The 25,564-nt window shown below is 35.7% G+C and overlaps 1 protein-coding gene across 9 annotated transcripts in view; it reads left to right on the top strand.

Moving 5' to 3' along the window:
* Positions 1–7,874: 7,874 nt before the first annotated feature.
* The window catches only part of Tasor (transcription activation suppressor), a 44,961-nt gene continuing 27,271 nt past the window's right edge, over positions 7,875–25,564 (top strand). For 5 of the 9 annotated variants that reach the window (XM_071618828.1, XM_071618829.1, XM_071618827.1 and 2 more), the window contains exons 1-8: positions 7,879–8,454; positions 16,214–16,359; positions 17,354–17,446; positions 18,048–18,120; positions 18,690–18,781; positions 19,298–19,459; positions 21,918–22,042; positions 25,036–25,067. In XM_071618828.1, the coding sequence (XP_071474929.1) occupies positions 8,121–8,454; positions 16,214–16,359; positions 17,354–17,446; positions 18,048–18,120; positions 18,690–18,781; positions 19,298–19,459; positions 21,918–22,042; positions 25,036–25,067 (1,057 nt within the window). In that variant the 5' untranslated portion in view covers positions 7,879–8,120. Of the gene's footprint in view, positions 8,455–16,213; positions 16,360–17,353; positions 17,447–18,047; positions 18,121–18,689; positions 18,782–19,297; positions 19,460–21,917; positions 22,043–25,035; positions 25,068–25,564 lie in introns of all 9 variants that reach the window. The other 4 variants (XM_071618831.1, XM_071618830.1, XM_027921566.3 and 1 more) reach the window with 1 other exon arrangement.

Below are 25,564 nucleotides of genomic sequence, written 5' to 3'. Positions count from 1 at the left end.
GTAACTCATCAACATCATTAGCAGGAACGTGGGTAAATATTTTCCAAAGGAATTTGGGGCTTTTGTTATTTTAATGCTATTTTACCAAATAAATATATGTGCATAGTATTTTATATTTAATATATAAAGCAAAACTGAATATTTGAGCATTATCATCATATATTTTGTCTCCTGAGAAACTCAGATTATCAAGAGAATAGGCTAATCACCAAATGGCACAAACCACAAGTAGAATTCCCCTAGATAAGTAACTGTAAACCACATTTTCTTCAATTAGATAAGTGTCTGGTATTATGTTTCTATAATTTATGTAAATTGCAACCATACACTTATCAATTACCCTATTTAAACTTGGCTGGCTCCCCAAAGACTTCTTAGAAGGAAACTTATAATAATTAGTTGCCTATATTTTCAGAGCCATTTGGGAGTATTGAAACTTGAGTTCATATCTTTTGTAAAGCTCTATTTTTGCAAATATCTCTTAAATGGGATTTTTTTTCACTACATGGAAAAATAATTGGGAAAATGTTTTTCACTTGGGAATATTATGGAGAAGTATACTTGAAATAAGGTACTCAAAGACACCCAATAATTTTTTATGACTTAGTTAAAATTTAAATTTTTTTGGAAAATAATCTGGAATATTTTATATTATTAAGTAACTGAAACTTATATTTTGTGGATTGTTTGTTTGTTTGTTTATTTATTTGGTACTGCTTCATTTACATCGTAGCATATATTAGCTTATTCTTTTTATGGCCAAATAATATTCCCTTGTCTGGTTACACCACATGTTATTCATCCATTTATTATTTGACAATTGCCAATGTTCTCTTAAAACTAGCATTTAAGGGTCATGTCAAATATCTTTTATTACTAGGTTTTTGAGAAACTATCCAAAATTAAAGTAAGCCTGAATACCCTTCTGCTACTACGAAACACAAAATAATAAGGTAATAACCTGAATCATCTTATAGGGAAGCTAGCTCTCAATTCAGGTATTGAAAATTGATTGACTGATTACTTCTCTTTCCAGAAATCATCCACAAATCCATAGGAATTAGTAAAAAGTAAAAATGAAGACGCTTGTGTTTTTAAGAAATTTTGTGGGAATTTTCCTATTAACTGAGGAAAATTAAAGGCCAAAATAAGGAAGCGAAATGATATATAAGGGAGTGATTGAAATGCTTACAGGTGTAACTTCATGATTTTTTTTTTACTCTTGAGAGTCTTAAACCAGGTATTCCAGGGGTTGAGGGTGTGCTTAGTATATGAGAGGTCTGAGTTTATTCTGCAGCACCAAAGGGGGGAGGGAAGAAGAAGAAATTTGGGTATCCCAAAAGCCTTCAAGCAAGTAGAATTTGGATTAAGAGCCTCCAATTAGAATTAGGAGACGAAAATTTGAGTCTTGTTCCATCTCTTATTGGTGGTAGTTCCTTGAGCAAGGCAGTTAAAGTCACTATTTCCTTCTCTGCCAAAAGGCAGGGTGTTTCTCTCTGATAAGTGGATGCTGATCCATAATGGGGGGGGGCATGGGAAAATGGGGGAAATTTGGGCAAAGGGAAGGAAGAGGAGGGGAGTGAGTATGGAAGCAGGAAAGATGGTAGAATGAGATGGACATTATTACCCTACATACATGTATGACTGAGCATATGATGCAGTGCTACATAGTGTATAATCAGAAAAATGAAAAGTTGTGCTGCAATTGTGTACAATAAATCAAAATGCATTCTCCTGTCATATATACCTAATTAAAATAAATTAACTAATTTAAAAAAAAAGATTAAATGAGGCAATAGGTATGGAACTACAAGACAGTAAACCCAGGGTCAGGATAGATCTGCTTTATTTACAACTGAACCCTCAGAAACCCAGCTTGGGGCCTGGCAGCAGATAGGTCCCAGGAAATGTTTGTTGAGAGAATGAGTGAAGCATTTGCTGAATTATAAGGCATTATTCAGTATTCTTTCTGTATGTTTGCTCGTCTTCCTCCAACTGTCTTCCAAATCAAAATGGGTTATCCTCCTGAAAATATGAAGTCTCAGAAAACTTTCTTTTGTTCTCCTTTGTTATAAATTCATAAAAAAAATCAAAGGCTTTTAGTTTGATTTTTTTTTTTCACACATTTCACCAGCGTTTGCACTTTTAAGTATACCACTTCCTTTTGAGCATTTTGTTTTCTTTGTATAACTCTTGCCCTTGGCACCAGCTTCCTTGTTTAGAGGACTCTACCAACTACACAACATGAAGTTATTATAAATGGGGCTGGGGATGTGGTTCAGTACTAGAATTCTTGCCTGACATGCATGAAGCCCTGGGTTCAAACTCCAGCAACACACACACACACACACACACACACACACACACACAAAACAACAAACAAAAAACCACTGAGGTCTTCCTTCAGGGAAAGGGCAGTGGTGTAAATGATCTTATAACTAGGTCTGTCCTGGTTAGTCAGCTGATAGAACACAATTGCTCCCAATTGTTAAATCCTTTTGATTTCAACAAGCTTTGGATTTGGCAAATGAAGTTCATCTGTCTGCTCAAATGCAGTAAAGGGAACTTTGAATTTGTATAAATCATGCAAAGGGTATCTGAATAGACACATCCTAATTTATATTGGGGGAGATCCGGATTCTCACATAATGGAACCAGTTGGCTCTAAAGTAACATATAGCACAGTAAACAGTTAAAGGGAATAAACCCAAATCATGTTAGGTGAAATATCAGAAGATTTTCTGCCAAAGAATACCAGATAGCCACTGCTTGTTTTCAGGAGTCAAAATTTATTTAGTAGGGCTAAGGATGTCACTCAGTGGTAGAGCGTTTGCATGCTGCTTCCTTAGCATGCACACGGCACTGGGTTGGTCCCTAGCACTCCTCCCCCACAAAAAAACCAAAAAGCATATTCAGTAAATACATTGTTGAAGGTGGACCCTGAGGAGAATCTAGGTAAGCAAACCCAGACACTGCATTTCAGTTCAGAAAGTAGAACACAGTCTAGTGAGAGACAGAGTTAATTAAATAATCCCACAGGTGAGGAAATAATTACAGACTAGGGAAAGTTAGGTAAATGGAAAGAATCAAATTCTATGAAAGCAAAACAGGGGAACCCAATATAGACTGGGAATGGGGATGATCAGGAAGTTTACACAAGGATGTGAAGCTTAAAAGAAACGCAGGAGCTCAATGAACTGGTGAAGAACATGCAATGGAAAGATGTTGGCTGTCCACACGCCACACTAGGGAAATAGCACGTCCTGAGGCTGTGTGGCCAGGAAAGCCTGGCAAGTATGCCAGACAGAGCAATCTCAGTGAAGAGCATAAGGGAAATGGAAGACAAAGGTAGACAAGGTCAAAATAAGTAGGGTTCTGTGGACCACATGGAAAATTCTTTATCTCTTGAATAGTGGGAATCCATGGAAGAGTTTTCGAACTTAACTGAAGAATAACATCATGAAATAAAATGTACAACTCTTGGGGCTGGGGATGTGGCTCAAGCGGTAGCGCGCTCACCTGGCATGCGTGCGGCCCGGGTTCAATCCTCAGCACCACATACAAACAAAGATGTTGTGTCCGCCGAAAACTAAAAAATAAATATTTTAAAAAAATGTACAACTCTTCAGCATACAATTCAACACATTTATATATATATATATATATATATATATATATATATGTGTCACACTGTGTGACTTTCACTCAGATCAAGATACAGAATATTTCCATTATTACAGAAAGTTCCTTCATGTCCCCTTTGAATCATATCGCTCTTTCCCACATGACGAAACCACTACTTCTTTTTTTTTTTAATTTATTTGTTCTAATCAGTTATACATGACAGTAGAATGCTCTTCAATTCATTATACACAAATGGAGCACAATTTTTTACTTTTCTGGTTGTACCCAAAGTAGGGTCACACCATTTGTGCAATCATACATGTATCTAGGGTAATGATGTTCATCTCATTTCACCATGTTTCCTACTCCCATTTCCCTCCTCCCACCCCTTTGCCCCATCCAAAGTTCCTCCACTTGTCCCATGTCCCCCCACATTATGGATTAGCATCCACTTATCAGAGAAAACATTCAGCCTTTGGTTTTGGGGGATTGGCTTACTTCGCTTAGCATGATATTCTCTAACTCCATTCTACCTGCAAATGTCATAATTTTATTTTCTTTTGTTGTTGAGTAATACTCCATTGTGTATATATACCACAGTTTCTTTATCTATTCATCTATTGAAGGGCATCTAGGTTGGTTCCACAGTTTGGCTATTGTCAATTGTGCTGCTATGAACATTGATGTGGCTGTGTTATTGTAGTATGCTGTTTTTAAGTCCTTTGGATATAGGCCAAGGAGTGGGATAGCTGGGTCAAATGGTGGTTCCATTCCAAGTTTTCCAAGGAATCTCCATACTGCTTGAGGAAACCACTATTTCTGACTTTTATCACCAGATTGTTTTTGTCTAAACTTTGTTAGTGGAATCACAGTTTACACTTTTTTTATATCTTACTTTTTTCATTTAGTATCTATGAGATTCATCTGTGGGGCTGTATGTTAAAAAAAAAGAAAGGGGGCTGGGGTTGTGGCTTAGTGGTACAGCACTCACCTAGCACGGGTGAGGTGTTGGGTTTGATCTTCGGTGCCCCATAAAAATAAATATAAAAAAATAAAATAAAGTTATAAAAAATCTTAGAAGGATTTGACTCAGAAACAAAACAAAACTTAAAATCTTAGCAGCTCTTGAGTCCTGGGTTGAGTTGAGGATTGTGGTTATTCAAGTTAGGTGCATACTTGAAGGGATACCTGCCAATATGCTCACCCCTAACTCTATTTTATGCTCAAATGAGGATCCCTTTTTTTTTTTTTGCTTTTCCCCATTGCATGGAAGTATTTCTTCCAGAAATCAAACACAAATCAACTTCAGCCAGTTTCTTGCCGAATTAGAGGGTCTTCCTTATGCTTCCCTAGGACACGCTCAAGAAATACTTGCTCAGTGAGTAACCAGAAAGAAGTTATTGTGGGGAAAAAAGATGACTTCATGGAAGTAAAATTATTGTTTTAGGGCTGGGACTATAGCTCAGTGGCAAAGCACTTGCCTAGCATGCGTGAGGCACTGAGTTCAATCCTCAGCACCACATTAAAAAAAATAAACAAACATACAAAATAAAGGCATTGTATCCATCTACAAGTACAAAAATTAAAAAAAAATTATTGTTTTAGCTCAAGCATAATGGAAGGAATGATAGTTCTATATTTTTTAATGTATCTAAGTGGGCAATAGAGTTGTAACCTTATAATACTATCTTCATCCATAATTCTAAGATCCTTAAAAGTCTATGAGTTAGACCTCTTAGTGGTTGTTTAGTTCCTTGGCCTTTATTTTCTTTCTTTATTACTGCCTTTAAATGGCAATGTTAAAAAAACTTAAAAAGTCTCTTAGCTGTGTGACCTTCAAGGCTTAAGGAATATGTAATGATCAAAACCAACAACCTTAGCTGAAAAAGACATCTGAAATTACTTTTGCAAATGACAAGGATTATTATTACTATAAAATCTTAGTAGTGATTTCATTCACTGAAACGTTACTATCATTAATGCTTTTTGGTTTTACTATGTGTGAACTCCATAACTCTGATTGTTTTAATCGGCATGTCAAAGCTTATAATTCCTTTATATTTAAACACAGGGACCCTTCTAAAACCTCTACATTGGCTTTTTGGATGATTATTAAGATGTTACTAGGCCAGGAGTGGCAGTGCACATTTATAATCCTAGCTTCTTGAGAGACTGAGGCAGAAGGATGGCAAGTTTGAGGACAGCCTGGGCAATTTAGGGACCTGCTCTCAAAATATAGAATAAAAAGGCTGGAGATGTAGCTCAGTGGTACAACATCTCTGAGTTCAATGCCCACCATTACCAAAAAAAAAAAAAAAAAAAAAAAAAGATATTACTGGGGCTATGGTTGTGGCTCAGTGGTAGACTGTTTGCCTAGCATGTGTGAGGCACTGGGTTGGAGCCTCAGTACCACATACAAATAAATAAATAAAATATTGTGTCTATCTACAACTAAAAAAAATTTTTAAAGATTGCTGTTTCACTCTTGCATGAGGTAATGAGTAATGACAACAGTTTCTCAGCATGCTTTTCTTTCCCTCTGTAAAATGGGATTTTTTTTTTTTTGATGGGAGGTACTGGGGATTGAATTTAGGGGCAGTCAACAACTGAGCCACATCCCCAGGCCTATTTTGTATTTTATTCAGAGACAGGTCTCACTAAGTTGCTTAGTGCCTCGCCTTTGCTGAGGCTGGCTATGAACTCAGGATCCTCCTGTCTCAGCCTTCTGAGCCGCTGGGATTACAGGCCTGCGCCACTGCGCCCGCCTAAAATGGGATTTTTAAAGTGATTGATACATTCGTTCTTTCATGTATAAAACGATATAGCGTGAAAAATATCTCCATCTGTCTTCCAACCCATTTCCACAATGAAAACTTCCCATTTCATGTAGGCTTCCACAAAATTTTATGCAAAGATATGTATATCCTTAAATATATTTCCCCTTTTTGGGTACAAACATTAACATACTATTCATCTTGTTCTTTTTTAACTTAGCACCTCATGAGCTGCTTCATCAGAAAAATGGGAATGAATATCTATTACCCAATAGGAGTAAGAGGGGTTTTATAATAATTACTGCTTTTGGTATATCAACTCCTTAAGAGATAGAAAGCCTTTCAGAGATCTGGGCTCCAATCCTGATTCAGCTGTTGGAAGATCCTAAGCACAGTGTCTGTTCTCTTGTGTCATTCATAAATTGCATAAAAGTGGAGAGCTGCTGTAATGATTAGGTCTTATAAAAGCAGTCAGTGCAATATTTAAGTACTTTCTGCTAGAGTTAAATAGACGTGGCTTCAAGACTTGATTTTTCTTTAATTATGTCCAAGTTTTGCAACACATTTTAAATGGGGCAAAATACTATCTTCTTTGTTTGTTGTTGGAAAAATTAAATGGAGGTAATGTGGGTAAATTAGTGTCTAGCATCTAGAAAGCACCCATTAAATAATGGTTGTACTCATATTAACCTATAAGTTAATGCTGAGTTGAAACTAAAAGTCTTTCTACTTAAATTACCAAGTTGTATTAAGGGATAGCTACAACCTGCTGTATTTTTAAAAGTGCGGTTTAAAAAAAAAAACTATATTTACTATAAATAACTGAAAAAGCCAAGTGGAGGTAGGGGGGTTAAAAAGCCTACAGCCTCCCTCACCCTTAACACTTGTGTAAATTTTATTAAAGGATCACAGGTATTCAGCGCTTGCTTGTTCGTGCCACTGAGTCAAGTCTTTAAGGGACTAAAGAGGGGAGAGGAGTGAGTGGGGGTAGTCTGTTAAAATGCAAGATGTGGCGGGTGCAGAAACTCGGCTGCTTTATTGGTGTAGCTTAGTCTCTTATCGCCTCTGGAGGACTTTTCTCCGGACACACTATTTCACAAAATCAGGATCAACCACGATTCACTTATTCGAAGCCTGTTTCAGCCCAAATAAATTGGGGGTGGAGAAGGCGGTCTTACCCCGATGGGCGACGCCCTGAGTTCCGGGGTCCAGGCCAAGCCCGCCTCCTTCTCCTGCAGCGCCTGTAAAGCGGGACCCGGAAAATCGTGAGGCGCCGTGGGGCCTAGGCACGCGGAGGTCCACTGAGGCGTCGAGGTACTCGCAGGGCGTTGGGTCGCCCCTTTTGGCGGGCTCCGGCACCGCAAAGCTCCGCCCCCCGGCGCGGTACATCCGCACCCGCGGAGGCGGACGCCGCGCTCCCATTGGCGGAGCAGCTCGCGGTGCCCCGCCCCCTCCCGGCCCCGACGCGAGCACGTTGAGTGGCGGGGGCCGGCTTAAGAACTGCCCGTAAGAGGAGCGGCTTCAGGGCCAGGGCGGCACGTTTGGGCGCCTGCTTTGAGGCTCCCAAGAAGCTGCTAGGTCGGGAACGCGGTCCGCAGCCACGGGGGGAAGGGGGTGGGTGGGCTGAGAGCAGCTCGGCGGCGAGGCCGGCCTGCCGCCCCTTCCCCCCACGTCCGTCGACCTTGTGGGCAGAGGCTTCCCGGAGCTCCTCACGCCGGCGGGATGGCGACTGCGGCGGAGACGGAGGCCTCTCCGCCGACGGACGCGAGTTGGGAAAGTGGCGGCGGCGGCGGAGACGAAGAGATGAAGCAGGCGCTTCCGGACCTTGAGTCTTCCCCACAAAATGGCGGCGGCGGCGGCCTCACCATCGCGGAGCCCAGCAGCGGCCCGGGGCCTGAGGAGACCACGGCGTCCGAGGCCGCCCAGAGCCTCAGCCACGAGCAGCCTCAGGAGTCATCTGAGACGGGCGCGGCCGCACTGCCCAAAGGCCCCGAAGAGCCCGAAAGGCCTGTTAGGAGGAGTTTTCAGATCCCCAGGAAGAGCAGAGAAAAGAAAGGTGGTGCCTCCCTTTCTCCCCAACCCCTCTTTCTCTCTCCCCTCCATCTTTTCATTAGAATCTCTCTGTCGCCTCTTCCCACACCCATCTGAGACACGTAAACATGCACGCAGCGCCAGCCGCCTCTCCCCTCACTGTCACGGCCGCCCAGCTGCTGCGCTTGGTGCGAGAGGAAAGCGGTGGAACCACGCTCCGCTGCTCCCCCTCTCCCTGGAAGTTGGAAGTAGCTCAGGTTTGAAGCTTCTCGGTAAAGCTGCAGCTCCCAGAGAGGAAAGATGGTGCTCGGCGCCCCTCCTTCCCAACCCCTGAAGGCAGAGAAGCTGATGTGTCCTCCTAAAGATGCTTCTGACAAGTCTCACTGTGGAAATAGCCCATGGCCATGGATTCTGGGGCTTTCTCCAAGGCCATTGCGTTCTGAGGACCACAAGTGTTTCTCCTTAAGAAAATTCTTCAGCTATGTGTCTACTTGAAATTTGCTTGATGTCAGCGTCTTCCCTTGTTTAGAAATTTGCATTAGTAGATGTGATCCATGCACACTGCTGTTTTCCATCACACTTCATTTTCATATAGGTTTTTTCCTTGTCTTTGAAGCATCAGATTAATAGTTTTTTAAAAATTTTTAATACAAACAGTATTTATTTGAAAAGAAGGGGAAGGTAGGTTCTTGGTGCAGTAACTTCCCTATGGAGAAAAAAAAAAAAAATGAGAAGTTCACTTATGCCCAGTAGTCTCCAACATGGTTTTGAATTTCAGATTAAATAAGTCCAGGCTTAGTTTTTGAAACCAGTATGGGAACAATTACATTAACTATGTTTACCTTTTAAAATCATAATGCCATATTATAAAACTTACAATGGAGATAAAATTAGTGTTGAAGTTTCCTGTTATTAGAGGATTATTTTTGACTTTCCAATAATTTTGGATATTCTAGATTTGCTTTAAAGTCGCTCATTTTTGCTCGATCGAGTAGATTTGCTTTAGAAATTAACTGGAATTTTTAAAAAAAATTTGAAGAAAGCTTTTTTGTTACTTAAATCAGTGAAAATTTAGAATCTTGACTGTGCATGCCTATAACCAGCTCCATTTGCACAACTTGAATTGTTAGAGCCCTTTATCAGTACAGATAAAGTTCATTTCTATTTGGATGACAAAGCCAAGAAAATCCTTGCTGTGAGAAACCATGTGGACAAATTTAATCTTTCCATTAACATGAGGAATGTTTCTAGAAAAATCTTTCAAAGTGAGTTAAAATAGTATTTTAGAATGTGGATTAAGATAGTCTATTCTTTTGGTGTATTTAGATAAGAGGTATGGTTATACTCAATATGAGAAAAGTTAGATGCTTATGAAATTGCCAGTTGATTGAAAATAGATTAGAAGTACATTCAAATGGGCTCAAGTTATGAGGGTAGAAGGTTAACATTTTTTCCCAACTTGATAAAATCATTTTGATTTTTTGATCATTTTAGGTTTTAAGTGTCTAAGAATATGAACAAACTACCATACCCTTTTACCTTTTGTTAGAACTGAAATACTGGCTTAGAAACCTTTACATTTTGGTTTGAAAGGTGGGGAGGCGCTGTGGTTGTCTTTAAACTGGATAAACCAAATCCAGAGAAAAATATACATCCCTTGAAAATAATTAAGGAATTCAGAAATACAGACCCTGGATGCTTTCTCCCCGGAGTCATTTTAAGGGAAGTTTGTTTTCAGTCTTCACTTAGAAATAAAAGATTGTTAACCTTTCACCTGTAGGGGGGATTGTGTGTAAGGAAAATACTTCACAGTGTACTTTTTTTCACGTTTAGTGAAAACGGTAATTTTTTTGTTTTAATATTTATACAGAGCAGAATTTGTTCAAAAAGTGTAACACCAGTTTAAATAGAACTTTTAAAAAATTAAATAAGCAGCTATTACTACCATGGATTTTAAGCTGAGAGAAGTCAGTCCTTTAGTTTCAACTTTATATTGATAAAGAAAAGAGTGCAGGTACTGCTAGTTTCACATTTCTAGTATTATCTGGAAGACTTGTAAAGGTATCACTATGGGATTTGCCTAGGTATTATTAGTTGACATCTGAGTGTTTATTTTGAATATTAGATTATTTTCAGTAGGTATGCCTGTTTGAGCTTTTTGTATCAAAAGCATTTGTATTTTAATATCACAAACCTTTGCTTGCAACTATGCTTTTCCAGTCAAATTAAGATTAGGACTTTAATTAAAAAAAAAACCTTAAAGGAAATACTATGTGAGTATAACTTGTCTTTTCTTGATCTTGGCAATAGCCTAAAATCTAAAATAACACCATTCTAATTGAATTAATAATATATATGGCAATTCATGGTGTTTAATAAATTATGGGCCTTGTTTTAAGCACTTTATATTAACTAAATCTCAACGATTCTATTTGTACAGATGAGGAAAAAAGTATTGAGAAGTAACTTGTCATACAGCCAATAAATGGTGGAGTTGGAATTTGAACCTAGGTTTAGAGTACTTACCACTACTCAATGGTGTAACAAAGATTTGAGCTGGTTTTTGGTCTAACATGTTTGGGGAAAACATTTTTCCCCCATTAAAATGTAGAATACTAACATGTATTCAACCTTGGAGAATTTTGAGTTGGAAAAATTGTGTTTGCCATGAACATATTTAATCAGTACTGATTTGAATGACCTAACTGTTGACTAGAAGGGCGTGTGTGTGTGTGTGTGTGTGTGTGTGTGTGTAAACACATTCTTTTAGTGTGTGTGGTGCTGGTGATTGAAGTCATGACCTCATGCATGCGGGCAAGTGCTTTATCACTGAGTTACAACTCCAGCCTTACTTTACTGTTTTTGATGTGTGTTATTTATTGGTTGAGCTACTTTCTGTAGTATAAAGACACACTGTCCTTACGTTTAACCAAAGTGTACAGTTGCATTTTGTTAGATGTTTACAATCACCATCTTTCTAAATTTAGTAAATTATTAAAAGTCACCTTAATTGGTATTTTTATTTGATACAGTTTTTTCTACAAAGTTCTTGGGGAGTAGTGATGAAGTACTTTCTGGAAAATGTTGGTTACTTTTTTTTTTTTTGTAGGGGATAAGGGAATCTCAAATTAACTGAAGCTCATGTGCCAGTTTTTATACTAGTTTAGTCCAGTAGAGGTGATGGCTCATTTTCCTTCCAATCTCCAACTTTTCCCTCAAGAAACTTGCAATTATCTTTTTGAAAACACTGTAGACAGGTGGGAGTAATGGTATTTTGTGTGTGTGATTTTTTTTAAAAAAAATTTATTTTGGTGTGGTATCAGGGGTTGAACCCAGGGCCTCCCATGTGTCAGGCAAATAAGTGCTCTACCAGGGGGTTCCCAGCCCTTTGTTAAAATATTGAAACTGGGTCTTGCTAAGTTGCCCAGACTACCCTTGAACTTGTGATCATTATCTTCCTGCCTTAGCCTCCCAAGTAGCTGGGTCAGCCAAGTCTTAAGGAAGTTTAAGGGTGACTGCATTCTGGGAACTGCAGCTCTCCCTATATAGAAATAAGCCTGAACTGGAAAGTCTAGGCAGAACCTAGTCATTCACATAGAACTTTTTTTTTTTTTTTTTTTTTTTTTTAAACAGGCAAAGTCTCTTATTTTTTTAATATGTGTGTTTTTTTTTTAGTTGCAGGTGGACATGATAGCTTTATATTATTTTATGTGGTGCTGAGGATCAAACTCAGTGCCTTACATGTGCCAGGTCATCACTCAACTACTGAGCCAAGCTCCAGCCCCACATAAAACTTTTTTTTGATAGTTGCCTATAAATTCTAAACAATAGAGGTAAAATTTACTTTAACTAGTCCTCAGCCCAAAAAGTTTCATATTCTTACTGGTTTCTCTTGACTTCCTCAGTGTATTCATTCCTAATTCTGTACTCTTTCTAACCATTTTGATTTACAGATGTAAGGCCCATTTCTAAAACATTATGTCTGTAGTAATTTTTTAGACTAATGTTTTGTTTTTTTAAAAATAAGCTCTGTGTCTGTGCCAACTGTTTAAACTGAATATAGCCTTCAATTTTTGAATGTATGTTATCAACAATTAAAAATATCTTTTTTGTAGTATGGGAGTCAGGAGATATGAATTCTAGTTCTGATTCTATTAGTTTCCTGTTTTGAATTATAAATCTTCAAGTACCATTCCAAAACTGTGTTCTTCAGTCTCTTAAAATACATCTGATAATTAGTTTGTCAGTAGGGAAACCTTGTATTATCAAAGCCAACTCATCTTTCTGACATGCTCATAATGAAATTAAACAAGGTTTTGTGTGTTAAAGAACTTCTCTTGTTACTGCTATTGACACATAGAGTATTATGACTTTTGGCCCTGTCATCACTAGGAAAGTTAATATTAGAAAAGAATGTTAAGAGGTTTGAAAGAAGACATAAGAGGATAGAAAGCATAATAGGTAGAAATCAGATTCTTTATTCTTTATAGCTGATTGCCTGTGCCTAAATGTCCTATATGATTTCCTGATCTATAACATTAGGAAATAATCATATTTTTCCAGCTCTTGACCCAATGGAAGATTACAGTTTGATTACCTACGCATGCATCTTTTGTTTTGCTTACAGTGGTTTGGAGTCATTGAATTTGAATTCTGCCTGTCCTGTTCATTAACTCTAACCTTGGGCTGTCAGCTGTTACCTGTGTCAATTTTATTTGAGTTTGAGGAACAGACATTGAACTTCATGTGTTTGGTGAATAAATGGGATAATGCTTGTAAATCTCTTAGTATCTGAAAAGTGGTAGTGACCTAGTAATGATTAGACTCAGTTACTTTCATAATACAGAGAATAGTATATTGGATACCTACTTCTCTAAGTGAAAATGGATGATGGAGATATTCTCTTCAAAATCAGTATCACATAGTTGTTATTGTCTTAATAATGATCCATTATTGAGGTTATAATATACATACACACTAAACGTGACAAGATACATTTATTAGGTTATTTGCAGTGTTAAGCGATCTCTTATTAAGGACATAACATAGACTACCAGGAAATGTACGTTCTGAAGGTGAACTAAATTTCTATATTGCCAATACCAAGTTGTAAACTTGGATTCCTTAGAATAGTTAGAACATTTTTTTTTTTTTTTATTGAAATGATCATTGGACCAAAATCGGGGATATAACTCTCACCTAACTGAAGTCAATGAGGCATTTGAAATATGAAATGCCTACACAAGTATTTATTGTTAGATCTAAAAACATACAACTATTGCTGTATTTCTATTTGCAAGAATTTTTTCCTTACTGAGTTTACTTGAGTACATTTGACATAACTTTATTGGACATTGCTTTGGAATGAATTGGAAGTTATGTGATTTTTTTTTTTTTTTTTTGAGGAAAATTAGAATGTCAATCTTATGCAAATTGGACTAATTTTTACTAATAATTAGATTGGTATAAATAGTGTTGGGGTATAAATGTGTTTCATGTAGACTATGTCATAGAAATTTGAAGCCATGTGATTTTTTGATACAGGTATGTGAAGTCATTGTTGAGAAACAGAAAAATTATGCATAAACTTGACTTTGAAAATGAAACTTGGCCCATTTTGGATGTGAAAACCTGTAAAGACTTCCACATGCTGTTTTCCTTGCCAAATTTTTCACAACTTAGTAGGAGATAGTTGTTACAGAAATAAGATGTTGGTTTATCCTACTATATTTTCTAAAATATTTTGAATTTTGATAATGTAGTTCTCTTACTCTCTTTTCTGAGCTTTCATTTTGTTTTATATTATTGAATTTGAGTGAATTGTTTTAATTTTAAATGATAATCATATATTGGTAGTTGTAGATTATATTTGTATTCAGTATAAAATAATCTCTCCACAAAGTTTATTCTCATTTCTTTATGTACTTATTTCAGCTCTTCAACCTACTTGGGGCAGCACTCACAGTTCTACCTACTGGCATATGATGAGTAATGAACAAGGCAGCCATAATTTCTGCTCTGGATTGAGTTTACAGTTAATAAGTTATTCAGTACATCTGCAAATTTGATTATAGGATACTTTGTGTTTAGTAATCATGTGGTCTTATTCAATTTAGTATTACTTTCAAGCTTGCTTTTAGTATTTTTATTAATTGCATTACTATAACCATGTTGACTTTATTCTTTGCATGCTTGCAATCTCAAAGTAGGTTACTGTTCGCTTTATAATGACATTTTGTCATTAGAAACTACCTTTTTTTTTTTTCGGCGTGACTGAGGATTGAACCCAGGGAATCTCTACCACCAAGCTGTATCCCTAGCCCTTGGAACTCTCCAAGTTCCCCAGGCTGGCCATGACCTTGTGATCCTCCTGCCTGAGCCTCCTGAGTGGTTGTGATTACAGGCATGCACCACAATGCCTGGTTTGAAAACTACAGTTTTTACAGACACTTCTATAATATATACATGGTTTGTTAATATATCACTTAACACTATGCCCTTTGTAATTCAATAACCATATGTAGAAAATACAGTAAAAACAGTTAAGTTAGCTGCCAGATGACATACTTTAGAGCTTGTGTACAAGTAGAATACTTTCATTTTTTTTTTTTTAAAGAGAGAATTTTTTTTTTAATATTTATTTTTCAGTTTTCGACAGACACAACGTCTTTGTTTGTATGTGGTGCTGAGGATTGAACCCGGGCCGCACGCATGCCAGGCGAACGCGCTACCGCTTGAGCCACATCCCCAGCCCAGAACACTTTGATTTGTAGTCTCTTTTGATAGACATTATTGACTCTTATTAAATAAGTGTTTTGGATAGAAGATAGTATAACATAGTTTCTATGAATTGTTCTACAGTAAAAAGTGGTTCCTTTTTGGTTTGAGGAAAATTGGATATACATAGAGTGGATGTTTGAAATTTATTAGTAAAGTCGTGTAAATTGAAAATTTGAGGTTATTAGGTTGGTAATCCTGAAGAACAAATTAGATATTTTACTTGAGTGTTTTAAAAATTAAATAGGATGTAGAATGGTTGAAAATATGGGGAGTAAAAAATTAGTACTTTGTAACAGATGTTGTCCTTTGTTTACTCGTGCATTGTCATATCCCATGTGGTCCATGTAGTCGCTATTAAAACAGGTAAGAGTTCTCCATTTTATGATGAAGGAGCTGAGCTATTTAATTAAATCATTTATACACTATCCAACACAAAACTAGCATATGGTTGGTCTGGTATTTGTGTTGAGGTTTGAATCCAAAGATCCACATTTTAAAATTTTACTAAGCTGTCAAAATAAATATACTACTTGGTGTTGATAATAAAGCTATGTAGATGCAATATGCTGTGCTACTTACAACTTTGGCACCAATATCATCACTTTTAATCATTTTTAATGTGTTTGTTTATGGCATAAGCATTGAGTTTACTGAATAACAGTTCTAAACATACTAGTTCAGTATGACGTGAAATAGTTTAGAAAAAGTCAAGTTCATGCATAGGTTCTTATAACAGTCTATCTAAATAATTAAGATTGCCTAATGTAGCATTCCTAGTGTTTGAAAATTGCAACCTCCTTGTTTGTGTTTAAGAGCAGATCCTTATTGTTGAATAACTGGTCAGTCTAGTCAATATTTCTTCAGTGAGTTAATATCTCTTGTATGTCAATAAAATAAACTTGATGCTTTTTTTCCACTTTTAAGTTAGAGTAACAAAACCTCAAAAGTAGAAATTACATTTGAGATGAAATAATTTTAAAATTAATAAATGTTTTTTATTGTAGCACTTTTCCAGCCACTAACACCAGGCTCTCGAGAATTTGAAGATGTTTTAAATATTCTCCATTCATCTTACCTCGAACCAACTTCAGTAGCAAATTTTAACTACAAACGTGCTTGCTTGATACATAATGAGCTTTTGGAAAAGGAGGTATGTTTTAATTTGTACTTTTTGAAATAGTCTTTTCAGTACCAATTACCAGCCTAGGAAAACCTTTTCTGTAGAAATACTAGCTTTTAAGAAGGCTAAATTACAGAAGGGTAAACAGGCTTTAAATGGTATGATTTTTCCCTCCTAAACATTGTTGCTGTAGTATGATGTTTATCTACTATGTTAAATTCTGATTAATGTGGCATTATATGAAATAACTTATAAGTCTTTAGGTATTGTTTATATTACTTTTTTTTTTTTTTTGGCTATACTGAAGATTGAACCCAGGCATGCTCTAATACTGAGCCTACATCCCTAACCCTTATTATTTATTTTTAGACAGTCTCACTAAGTTGCCCATTGCTGGGCTTGAGCTTGTGATTCGCCTGCATTAGCCCCCAAGTTAATTACAGGGATTACAGGCATGTGCCACCAAGCCCTGCTTATAATATGATTTTTTGCTGTTTATTTTGAGTACATACTAATTTAACTGTCTAAATTGAAAGATAATTGAATTTTATGTGTGTGTATTTTAAGGATATGCTCATTTTGTTCCACATTTGCTTGGTTGGGTTATGTTAACATCATTAGTGGAAATTCTTAGTGAAAAAGTATGAACAAAGGGGGAATACTTGAGCATATTAGACAGTGAACCTAAGTTTCATGTACAGATTTGATATTTGAGTTTTGATTTAGGAAAATGAGATGTTTAGAAATATTTGACATGTAAAAAACTGGAATATGCTAGATTTTTAGTAGAAATTTAGTTAAAATTGATGGGTTATTTGACTATTTTCTATAGGTAAGAGCCAATTAAAATAGGGAGAAAAGAAATTGGGAAGAAAAAAAATAAATTATTTAATATAAAAGAAAAGAAATTGGGAAGAAAGTTCTACTTTGTTGAGTTTGGGATTCCATGGAAAATAATTCTTAACTCTTTGTTTAACCAAACAGTCACATGCTAAGGAATTTTTACAGATTCAATTTCATTTAGTTTGCAGAAAAGCGAAGAGAACTGAAGTCTGATGGTCGTTTAGATAAGGAACTTTCAGAATCCTATGCATTTCTCATGGTTGATAGATATCAGGTGAGTTAACTAATTGCAGAAAAACAATAGAAAGGTGTTTCTATTGTAGGTTAATTTCATAATTATTCAATGATACATTTGATAAGTATAAATAACATTTTTCTGGATACATGAGTTGAAGAAATGATTTAAGAGGGCAAAATAGTTGCTTCATAATTATCAAATATGCTACATTTTCTCTGATCAACTCTTGTCTTCTTTCCCTAGACGTGTTGATAATGCATTTTCTTTTTTAAAAATTATTTTCTATATTGTTAATTATAAAGGAATACCTTTTTAATTAAAGATGGTTAGTGGAGTTATTTTCTCTTTAAATATTTTGCTAGTTCTAATATTCTAAAAGGTAATGTTTGTGAGAGACCAGAATTCAGAGTTATCCATCATCCCTAGCACCAATAAAGATGGATTCCAAATATGATTACTTTGGAAGTGTAAGTCAGTTTCATGTTGATATTTAGTCATAGACTATCTCATAAATGTGATATTTCTAAAATGTAGAATGTACATGGTGTCGAAGTTTAGATTTTATTTAAAACATGTTTATCAATTACTTCATGTTTTTAATGTTATGATTGCAAAATGAAATGTTTTGTTCATATAGGTTCAAAGTATATGTGAAAAAGGATTACAGGTGGGCCAGTCCAAAATAACAATTCTTGGCAGACCTTCCATGGGTAATTTGTTTTCTTTTTTATTTACCTACTTTTAAGCTGCCTTTGAAAAGTCTCAATTTTGCTGCAGTCTTTGTAATTCTATTACTGCATGCTTTATCATGTGTCTGTAACAAGACAGTAGTTTCAGGGTCTGAAATGTATAAAATTTTTTATTTTGTTTTGCATACTTCTAAATGATTAAAGCTTACTTTTTCAAATGTATTATTCTAGTCCAGGTGACTTTTGTCTTCTTTTAACTGTAATTAACTTCATTTTTTTAAAAAATTTTACTTTGGTTAAATATTAGATTTCTGTTACATCTCTTCTTAAAAAAATTTTTTTTAAATATATTTTTTAAGTTGTAGGTGGACACAATACCTTTATTTATTTTTATGTGGTGCTGAGGATTGAACCCAGTGCCTCATACATGCTAGGCGACTGTTCTACCACTAAGTCACAACCTTAGTCCTCTGTTACATCTCTTTAAAAGTTGTTATACCATTTATCTCTTTCATTATTTGTTAAGTATTTGGATTTTTAATTTTTATTCATACCCTACTTATTCAAATTCTGTAATTTTTCTCTATTAGGTGTCTATCTTTCTAGGTATGCTGATTTATTGCAAGCTAACCCTTTGGAAGCTGGGGCAGTGGGTGATGTTGTTATTTTTAAAATAATGAAGGTAATTGGAACTTTTACATTTCACCTATCAAAATATGGCATCAAAATATGTGATTTGCTCGTGAGGGGTACTGGGAATTGAATCCAGGGTGCACTACCACTGAGCTATATTCCCTTCCCCTTTTTTATTTTGAGGCAGAATCTGGATAAAATGCCCAGATTGGCCTCTAACTTGAATCTTCTTGCCTTAGCCTCTTGAGTTGCTGGGATTACAGTGATCTAGATTTTAATTTTAGTTGACTTTCAGAGTTTGATTAAATTAAGAATTAACGTTTATGTTGAGGCCCACTCTTGCTAATATATGAAGATACTTTTGAGAGTGAACTTTGATCTAAGCTAGCCATACTTAATGGTTGTTTTCTCTTCCAAAGAAAATGAAAAGGGTAATGTGTTGCTAATGTGATTTGGGTTAATGAAGAGTGTTATGAATAGAATTTCTCTTTTCTTATTAAAATATTAATGTCATATAGTTAAAAATCATGTTTAGGTAGGCACTTAAAAGTTTTCTCTGTTTTAGGGTAAAATAAAGAGTATATATGATCCCATGGGTGTAAAAAGTTTGGAGTCTATGTTAAATAAAAGTGCTTTGGACCCCACACCAAAACATGAATGTCACGTGTCGAAGAATGCCAGTAGAATTACATCACTTTTGGCTTATAGAGCCTATGAGCTTACTCAGGTATGTGCCTGGAACCATTTTAATGTTATGACATCATATCTGTTACCAAATCCTTCAAAATATCTCTTTTAGTTCCCTCTGCTACCACATCAGTATCTGGTTTCTACAAATCACTGCTAGATTTCAGTGTCCCTCACTGCAGTGTGTTTAGTGTTTCCAAGATGGCTCAGACATGTACTGTGGCTTCTCAGACCTACAGGGTAATATTCAAATTATTTAGTTTTCCCTTGTAGGCTATGACCTCAACCTGGTGTGATCACTGTTTTAGCATACTGTATTTCATTTGAAACCTTGTTTTTTCTGGGGATAAAAGGATCTGACTAATAAAACACTACCTGTGTTCATGGTAAAGTTAAAGCCTCTTAAAATACCTTAATTCATAGCATTTTATACTGTTGACTTGATATTTTCTATTTTTATTAACTTAAAATACAAACAATTTTTTAAAGTTTTATTCAGGTATAGTTGGTATAGTAACTATTCATTTTTTCTCCTTTAAAACATTTTAATTTGACACATAATTGTACATATTAATGTTGTACAGAGTGACATTTCAGTACATATATGCAATGTTGTCAGATCTAGGTAATTTATCATTTTGTGTTGGAAGCATTTATAATCTCTGCTGTTTTGAACTATATAGTTAGTTGTTGTCAACCATAGCTACCCTATTATACTGTAGATCATTCAAAGTTATTCCTCCTGGCTGGAGAATGTAGCTCAGGGTAGAGCATGTGCTGAGTCATATATGAGGTCCTAGGTTCTGTCCCATCTACTAAAAAAAAACAAAAGAACTATTCAACCATACCCCATACCATGCCCCTTAACCTACCTCTCTACATTTCCCCCTCTTACACACCCATCCCAGCTCTCATATCCCCTTTTCTACTCTATATACTTTTATGATCTCAATTGTTAGAGCAACTTTTTATCTTCTACATAAAAGTGAGACTGTGTAGTATTTATTTCTGAACCCAATTTCCTTCATTTAACAGGGTCCTCTTGTTTCATCTGTGTTATAGTAAATGACAAAATTTTATTCATTTTTATGACTGAATAATTGTGTATATATTTTTTGTGTCAGTTGCTGAATTACACATATTTAAAAGTGTAATACTTGGTGTATGTTACGTTTTTATGTGAGGTTTGACTATAAAGTAATATTATCTTTTAAACAAACAAAAAAGTGACAGGACTGGGGATGTAGCTCAGTGCAAGAGGGCTTGCCTCACATACATGAGGCCCAGGGTTCAGTATCCAAAACTCGAAAAATAAAAGTTTATGTCCAAATGGGTTGTGAAAAGTAGTGATGCTAACCTACCTAGAAATATTTTTTTTTAATTTTACTGTATTCATGTAAAATAAAATTTATTTTACATGAATAAAATAAAATAAATTTTATTTTACATGAATACAGTAAAATTTTTTTAAAAATTTTATTTTACATGAATATAGTAAAATTTTTTTAAAAAATCATTTGTGAAGAATCTCTAGGGAAGACCTTTGATTGGGAGTAGTGAAAATTATATTTTCCACAGGCATCTGGAGCTGACTCATTTGATTACCTTCTGGACAGTATATTGACTGATATAACTTCAGTGTAATTATGGTTTCTCTAGGAGGATTTGTAATCTAGCTGTATGTTTCAAGATACATTTGAGGCTTTTTTTTTTTTTTTTTTTTAAGAGCAGAAACATTATTGATATTGGTAATTTCCCAGAGGGAAGAACTTTTTAAAAGAGTGCTGCTTTGTTTATAAAACCTGAAGCAGCTGGGCACAATGATGTATGCCTATAGTCCCACAATTTGGGAAGTGGAGACAGAAGGATTCCAAGTTCAAAGCCAGCCTCAGCAACTTAGTGAGACCCTGTCTCAAAAAAATAAAAAGGGCTGGGGATGTGGGCCACTGGTTAAGTGCTTCTGGGTTCAATCCCTGGTACCAAAAAAAAAAAACCAACAAAGTAAAAGCTGAAGCATTCTTTTTAAAAATGAAAATGACTAGTCTACAAGTCATAAAATCCTAGCCTAATGAATATGGTGAATAGGTGAAGGGGAGAAGCTGATGGGTCATAGGATGATACTTGGGTTTGGTTGAGATTATGGCCTTAATATTTTATTTTTTGTACCAAGTTGGCTTTTCTGTACTGACCTGGGAGTTTCTGCTCTGTAATAATTTTACTGGAAAACTTATTGCATCTTCCCAGTAGTCAGCTCTTCAAAAGTAAACTTTTGGAACAACCAGTACTAATAACATGGGATTTGATACATTGTAGCACAATATTTTATATCATAAGATGAATATAAAGTGCAAATTTTGTTAAATTAATTAATGCTGGAGCTATAACTTTAAAATCAAAAGTGGTAAATGGTTTTTGATTCTCAAAAATCAGATAAACGTTTCCACTCCATATTACTTGCCTACTTAAAGAAGTTAATTTTCCATTTTTTTTATATTTAGTATTATTTTTATGAGTATGGCTTTGATGAACTAAGGCGAAGACCAAGGCACGTTTGTCCGTATGCAGTTGTGTCTTTTACTTACAAAGATGATATACAAACTCTAAAATTTGTATCTTCATCCAGGTAAGATGAGTTTTAGACATTATCCAGAGTGATGTGATATAGAGCTTATGCTACTGATTTAGATGGACTACTTTCTTTCCTCCCCTCCCCTCCATTTTTAAAAAACTTAATTGGATTCTCAAGTGTTCAGGATAACTTTTAATAGGTCAGTGTGAAAGTTGTGTGTGGTGGTGCATACCTGTAATCCCAATAACTCATGAAGCTAAGGCAGGGGATTGCAAATTTGAGGCCAACTTCAGAAAACTAGTAAGGGCCTAAAGCAACTTGGCAAGACCCTGTCTCAAAATTAAAAATGAAAAAAAAAAAAGAAAATAAAAAAAGCTGGGGTTCTAGCTCAGTAGTAAAGCATCTTTAAATTTAATCCCTAGTACTCAAAAAAGTCAATGTGAAGGATAAGATTGACTCTGTGGAAAAAAAGTTTAAGCTAAAGTTTACTTAAACTTTATTTGGTTAAGCTCTTTTTTTGTTGTTCAAAGTTTGTGTAGTTGTAAATGCAGTTTTAAAAAGTAACATTTTGTTCATTAGCTCTCCTGAAATGAGGAGCTTCTGCAAAACATCTCAGTCATGGGAAGCCTAGTCATTGGTGATTGAATGCTTCCTGTTGATTCTGATGTTCAGTTACTGTTGAGTACTATTGATGATTATCTTGCATGCTATAATTGAAGGTGACCATATATAAATTGTTGGCCCTTTTCCCCAAGATTTGTGGGTTTTTTATCCCCTGCAATACTGGTCATTGAACTTGGGTACTGTACTACTGGTGCTGCATCGCTATCCCTTTTATTTATTTATTTATTTTTGAGATAGTCTCGCTTAAGTTAACCGAGGCTGGCCTCAAACTTGTAATACTCTTGCCTGAGCTTCCCAAATGCTGGGATTACAAGTGTGTTCTATAGCACCCAGACACACAATGGGGAGTTGCCCTGGGTATGTTTATACATTGCTGCCCACTTTGGGCATTCATTTTAATCATTTGGTTTTAACCAAGTGGAATAGTACGTTTGTAGAGAGAGAGGTCTACTCATTTTTATATTGAGTTCCTATATGTACTTGAAATCATGTGTGCTTTCAATTTAGAAATAAATGACTTTTTTTTTAGAGAATTTTTATTTATTTTTTTTACTTTTCTTCGGACACAACATCTTTGTTTGTATGTGGTGCTGAGGATCGAACCTGGCCCGCACGCATGCCAGGCGAGAGCTCTACCGCTTGAGCCACATCCCCAGCCCAAATGACTTTTTTTTAAAAAGCCACATATCATGAAACATGTATTTTAAAGTTGGCCTCCTGAATCGGTTTTCCAGATCAAAATTATCTTTCATTTCAAGTTGTCTTCAGATATAGCACTTTAAAAAAAATCTTTAATTACTTTCTAGTTGTAGATGGACATAATGCCTTTATTTTATTTATTTTTATGTGTTGCTGAGAATTGAACCCAGTGCTAAGCAAGTGCTCTACCACTGAGCCACAACCCCAGATCTGAAGCACTTTTTTCATGTTAATAAATAAGCCCTGGAGGCTGTCCACAGCCATAAGTACCTGTTCACATAATATAAAGACAGTTGAGTTTTAATTCTATTATCCTATATTTATGATCCCCATGATAACACACATTTGCTATAGCATTTTTTTTCATGAGTGATCTTTAAGATACCTAGCACAGCCAGATGCTGTGGCACACATCTAACATCCCAGTTACTCAGGCAGGAGGATTGCAAGTTATAAGCCAGGCTGTGCAACTTAGTGAGACCTCATCTCAAAAAAAAAAAAAAAAACAAAAAAAAAACCACGTTAATATACCCAGTGCTACAATATTTGCCTAGCATAACAAAGGCCCAGAGTTTAATCCCCAGTGCTGCCCTCCCTTTCCCACATTTATAATTATAAGGTTACCTCCCCTAGAAATAGTAACTTAATTTTATTTCATCTTTGCTTCCATCTGTAATCTTCCATATCATTTCAAACATACATTTTTTTGAACATCTATCTTGTACCTTGAATGTGCCATCAATGCCTTGGGATAGTGCATTTGTGATTCCTTTTCCCCATTATTTCCGTAATTTGTTCTTATGTTTCTTTAAAACGTGAGCTTCTCAGTGAGTCCTTCCCTTTTTAAATTTTTTAAAAAATTTAAACCCCTATACTGTGGTGTAGTGGTGCACATCTGTAATCCCAGCTACTAGGAAGTGGAGGCAAGAGGCTCTCATATTTGAAGCCAGCCTGGGCAACTTGGTGAGACAGTGTCTTAAATTTGAAAAACGTGTTAGGGGTGTACCTCAGTGATAGAGCACTCACCTAATGCATAAGGCCCTAGGTTCAATTCCTAGTACCACAAAAATAAATAAACCCCAGTGTGTCTTTTTTTTTCCCTTCTTCCATAACACTTAAAACCCCTACCACCTGGTAGACACTATTTTTGGTTAAACTCTATTCTGTTTGATTATTGTCTGTGTTTCTCATTAGAAAGCAGAGACTTTGTTAGGTTTATTCTTATAATCTTGTTACCTGGAATCGTGCCTGGTAGTAATATTTATTGAATGATGAATGAACATATTTATATGTTGCAACTATTTTTCTAATCTTATCATGAAGAAGTATTTGACTTACTGGACTTGTCTCTTTTAATAGATATTTTTTTTTGTGGGGGAGGATAGCTCCCTTAAATTTGGGAAATATGGGTATGTGATCAAACTAAGTGCTTCTAAGTTCTTCTTGTTCTCTAAATTTGGATTTATTAAATATTATGAGATATTTGTTGTTCTTGGGGAAAAGATTTCATTCTCTTATGTAGTACACCATTCAAATTTATATATTTCAGAATGCCATTAAATTTATGGGCTGTGCATGTAGCTCAGTGGTAGTGTCTTGCTTATAGCTTGTGTGAGGCCATGGGTTCAATCCCCAGCACCATTAAAAAAAAAAAAAGACTTATCAAGGTCCTAAATGTTAAGTTTTATGTTATCAATCAGTAATTTTTTTTTAATTATTTGTAGGTCTAACAGTTTTAACACAGATAGAAACATAGGTAAGTCAAAAGAATAATACATATAGTAAAAGATTAATAATTTTTTGTTTTATTTCCATAATGAATGAAAATATGCAAAGTATGAAAAAGCAAATGAGGCAATGTTTTGATGTAGCATCAATACTTGGTCATCCAAGCATAAAGTCTTTTGTAAGAAGCTTCTGCTTAAATGATAGACTAAAGAGTTATAACACTTATTGAAAAAGGTAACTGATAAAACAGACTTTACAACTCAGCCTTTTTAAATATTATATTCATCAGAGCCGAGTGTGGTGGCACATGTCTGTAATCTCAGCGGTTTGGGAGGCTGAGGCAGGAGGTTTGCAAGCTCAAGTTCATCCTGGGCAACTTAGCAAGATCTTATCTCAAAATGAAAAATAAAAAGGGCTGGGGATGTAACTCAGTAATAGAGTATCCCTGGGTTTACATGTCCACAGATATAATCCCCAGTTAAACAACCCTTCTCCCCCTGCAAAAATTAAAAGTAAAAAAACAAG

This window comes from Marmota flaviventris, chromosome 1 (assembly GCF_047511675.1).
Source record: "Marmota flaviventris isolate mMarFla1 chromosome 1, mMarFla1.hap1, whole genome shotgun sequence".
NCBI classification, from domain to species: Eukaryota; Metazoa; Chordata; class Mammalia; order Rodentia; family Sciuridae; genus Marmota; species Marmota flaviventris.
The sequence above is the reverse complement of the archived record's forward strand: the minus strand, read 5'-3'. Positions and strand labels throughout refer to the sequence as shown.